A 4,558-nucleotide genomic window follows, 5' to 3' on the forward strand; every position below is an offset into this window, starting at 1 on the left:
GACATGCAGACAGAAACAAAAAGGAACGAATAAGAACCACGAAAGAGAGAGAGGTGGGGCAAAAAGGAAAAAGATAGAGAAGGAGAAAATAATGGAGGAGAGAAAAAAGGATGAAGAGATTTCATCTTGCTTGCTTCTACACATGCAGAAACGTTCATATTACCAGCTTTTTTACCAAAACGTGAACGGTACTCATGAATGCAAGATGTATTTAGTGGTAAATGTGGCACAATATAGAACATTTGTGTATCTGTTAACACCTGAATCTAAACATCTGTGGGTCTGAGTGTGAGCGTGCTTCTGTATACAAGGTTTCTACATGAAAATATGCAATAGCGGGTGTGAGGAGCCACAGACCTACCCCCCTGGACCTGCGACAGATACAGAGGAGATCCGAGCCATAGACATGTACATGCGTACACATAAAAACACTCACACCCACTCACCCAAAATAAAAACAAACAACAATGGACGTTGTACACTCACTCACACTTCCGATAAATACTCTATACTCCCAAGTCCAGGTGCTGATACCCCATAGGGGCAACCAGCCCCCGGACTCAGGAGGTGGTCCCCTTCCCTCCAGGGATAGAGACAGGCGCCCCAGCACAGACTATTGCCGGCACTGCCCGAACCTGAGCAGCCCCGGCCTGGACCCTGACCCCCCGCCCCTACCCCATCCTCATACGGAGAGGGGGCCATGTACAAAAGAGTGGTCTGAATGGCCCAAACGAGCTCGCCAACCAGAGTCGTCAAAGGATGAAAAAGTTCCAACCCCCCAATGAATTCTGATCTCAACCCCATGAGCCCCCCATGAAGCCCAACATGAATTTCCCCACAGGGTCACCCCCAACCAGGACACAGATATCGAACACATGCCCCCGTACCCAAGAGCCATGAATCCCCCCCCCCACAGGGGCTCACCCCCACCGGAGAGCTCCATCCCCAAAAAGCCGACAAAACCACACCCACACAGTGCAAGCTCCACACACAGCCCCACTCAAAGCACCCTGCTGCATCCTGCCCCCCACCACACAGTGTGCCGTGACGCCAAGGCAAGGTCCCTGCACATCGGCACCCCAGCCTTTGCCCACAGACACCACGAGCATCGCTCCCACAATGGAACCCCCAACGTCCCCCACCACGCCCCCTGCAACCACACAAACACAACACATCACTGCCACTGCAACGATAGCCCAGGGAGAAACATTATCCAGCTCAGCTCTACCATCGCCGCTCAGCCGATTCAATGCCAGTGACCCCACACCCAAGAAGAGGACACAACCCCCCCACCCCACATGCTACAGCCCCTCCACGCCACCCTCTAGCCCTCCGTCCTGATCCCCCCCTGCCCCAGATATGATAGTCAGCAGAGCAGCACACCGCCAAGCCCGCCCAACCATCTGGCCAGTGCCAGCAGCCTCAGCCCGCCTGCCCATGAGAGGGAAACATGCACCATTGGGTAACCGAGCCGGGCAGGCCAACCACTCCAGGCCAAGTACAACCCGCCAGACGCCCCAGTGCAGGCACAAGACATGCTCCACCCCCCACCCACCTGACCGCCAACCGCAGCCCGGTGCCCAGCCAGAGCCACGGAAGGAAGCATTGGAGGAAGGCCACCACAGCACGCAAAGGACCAGGCAACCCACCAACCCCACACCCAAACCCCGGAGGAGCCCCAGCAAGCCGGCCACCCTCACTCCTGCACGGCACACCTCACTGCACCAAGAAGGCAGGTTTCATTTTAAGTTTAATATGAGGCCTTATACAAAAAGCTTCATGCTTGAACTTGTTTCACAATTTCTCCAGTTGACAATCTGGATTATCTTCTACTGGTTTTACAACTACAGAAAGTGTCTAGATTTGAAAGGTAAATAAAAATTGTTTAAGAATAGAAATTACTTTTATTCTGATAATAAAAATCTTAAATCAGGTTCTACATCCCAAGCGCTGAGCAATAAAAAGAGTTTATGTTATGCAACAAGCTTTGGAAAAGAGTAGGTGAGTGGGTTCAGCGTCATCTCTTCAGTCACTTAGTTCAGACACACTAACGCAAAGTGACTGAAACCCTGTTTTGCCTTCTGCCCACAGGGCTGGCAGTAATTACAACACATAATTTACCTCAGGCCAACACCAAAGTAGGAACATGGCTCACTTTGAAAGTGAGTCTAGGGAGATAAGGGAAACCTGGGACAAACAGTTAGACGGGGTCTCTTATGGACAGAGTTTGCTAAATAAAAAGAGGGGGTGACGACAACAGAAAAATAAAGGATTAATTTACCCAACACAACACAAGCAGTGATAGTGACTGAAATATCAAAGCTCACAGTGTGCTGGGTAGGCTGAGAAGTAGTTGCTGTTGCTGTTTGATCCATCACACAGCTGCTTGTTTTCCTACTAAAAGCTTTGCAGAAGCCTCTGGGTGCCAGGGAGAAGTGAAGCGAGGTGGAGAATCCTTCTAGTCTCTCTCTCTGTGTTTCTCTCTGTCAGTTTGCCTCCTCCTTCCCCCTGCATCTCAGCCTCTCATCTTGTACAAATTTGTGAGAACTCCTTTAGGCACAGCGGGATGAGAAAGCATTGCATTGCTGGGACAGCACGTGTGAAAGCGTTTGCTCTGCAAATGTATACATGGCGACGTGTTTCTGCTTACGTTTGGATTAAAGTTAGCTCTTTGTCTCGCTTGATTTTCCACATACACGCAGATGCTTCTTTTTAGGAGGGAAAAAGAAGTAAAAGAAAGTGGAGGAAATTGACTTCTCTGTTATCTCTGCAGCTGATCTGTTGCTTGAAGCTGAGTGCATCTCAGGAGAGAGATCAGTGAGCAGAGCCTGCAGCTGAACAGCCCAGAACTGTCATCCCGGTTGCCACCTGGAAACCCACCAAATGGAAGCATCATGCCCTCAATCTGTTGGACTGTACTTGTTGACTTACTTTGAGGGCTGTGTTGTGCAGCAGAGAAACTGTCAGTACTGTTTTTGTTCAGCAGGTAAAGCACCTTTCTAGGAAACAAACTCTGTAAAAGCTTACTCAGCACTGATTATGCACTATTACTGTATGGTTCAGTTGGCTTTGATCACGGAGACAACGTGTGTGTAGAATTGCCTTTAACAAGGCACAGAATGTTTCATTTGCCTTCTTTGAGCAACAACCCCAGACTTTGCTGTATTTTATTGGCAATCCATGAGAAAGACTTACACAGAGTAGGGCATAATTGTAATATGGAAGGATAATTATATGTGATTCTCAAAATACTTACAAATATAAATCTGAACAGTGGAGTGCTTTTGTATTCAAAGCCCCTTAGTCAATGCTGTGAAGATCCACTCTGTGCAGTGACAGCTGCACATCTGTTTGTGTTTGTCTCTAGCAGCTTTGCACATCTTCAGACTGAAATTATTGCTGATTCTTCTTTGCAAACTAGTTGCTCAGGCCAGATTAGATGCAAAGTATCTGTGAACGGCACAGTTAAAGTCTTTCAAGAGATTCTTCAGGTTCTCAGCTAGATTTAGGTCTAGACTTTGACACTGGGCTATTCTAACACATCAGTATGCATTGATACAACCCATTCCATTGTGACTTTGGCTGCATGTTTAGGGTGGTTGTGCTGCTGGAAGATGAATCTTTTGCAGCCTCTAATCTATCTTCTTCCAGGATTGTCATGTATTTAGCTCCATACCCCATCCCATCAACTCTGACCAGGTTCCCTGTCTCTGCAAAGCAACCCCTCAGAATGATGCGGCCACCACTTTGTTTCACTGCAGGGATGGTGTGTACCGGCTGATGCACAGTTCCTTCTTCCTATTTTAGTGTCTAAATTTTTATTATTGTACTTATGTACATTTTTCTTTAATAGTTTTATATAGTGCCATGTTGTTCTTTTTACCTGCATGGAGCTCCCACTATTTTGTTGTACATTATTGTATAATTCTATTCTATTCTATTCAGTTCAGTTCTGTTCTGTTCTGTTCTGTTCTGTTCAATTCAATTCAATTCAGTTTTATTTATATAGCGCCAATTCACAACACATGTTGTCTCAAGGCACTTCACAACAGTCAGGTACATACATTCCAATTAATCCTAACCATTGAACAGTGCAGTCAGAGTTAGTTATTTATTCAAATTGGATAAAATGTTTTTCTGTCTAAGGAAACCCAGCAGATTGCATCCAGTCCAGTCAGTGACTTGCAGCATTCCCTCCTCCTGGATGAGAATGTAGAGACAGTGGACAGTCACTGGCATTGACTTTGCAGCAATCCCTCTTACTGAGCATGCATTTAGCGACAGTGGAGAGGAAAAACTCCCTTTTAACAGGAAGAAACCTCCAGTAGAACCAGGCTCAGTGTGAGCGGCCATCTGCCACGATTGACTGGGGGTTAGAGAAAACAGAGCAGAGACGCAAAGAGAACAAATAAGCACTGATCCAGGAGTCCTTTCTATGGGAAGGAAAAGTAAATGTTAATGGATGTAGCTCCTTTAGTCGTTTCACCTAGAAAGAAAGAACAGATAAACTCTGAGCCAGTTTTCAAGGTTAGAGCCTGAAAGAGAGCACATAGTTTGT

The 4,558-nt window shown here is 46.9% G+C and overlaps 1 protein-coding gene across 1 annotated transcript; it reads left to right on the top strand.

The window, feature by feature from the left end:
- Window positions 1–875: 875 nt before the first annotated feature.
- Window positions 876–2,570, top strand: LOC124877582 (extensin-like). The gene is made up of 3 exons (XM_047380880.1): window positions 876–1,152; window positions 1,358–1,732; window positions 2,491–2,570. Exons 1-3 carry the CDS (start codon window positions 876–878, stop codon window positions 2,568–2,570), a joined length of 732 nt encoding a protein of 243 aa, XP_047236836.1.
- The last annotated feature ends 1,988 nt before the right edge of the window (window positions 2,571–4,558 follow it).

This window comes from Girardinichthys multiradiatus, chromosome 12, assembly GCF_021462225.1.
Source record: "Girardinichthys multiradiatus isolate DD_20200921_A chromosome 12, DD_fGirMul_XY1, whole genome shotgun sequence".
In the NCBI taxonomy this organism is placed as follows: Eukaryota; Metazoa; Chordata; class Actinopteri; order Cyprinodontiformes; family Goodeidae; genus Girardinichthys; species Girardinichthys multiradiatus.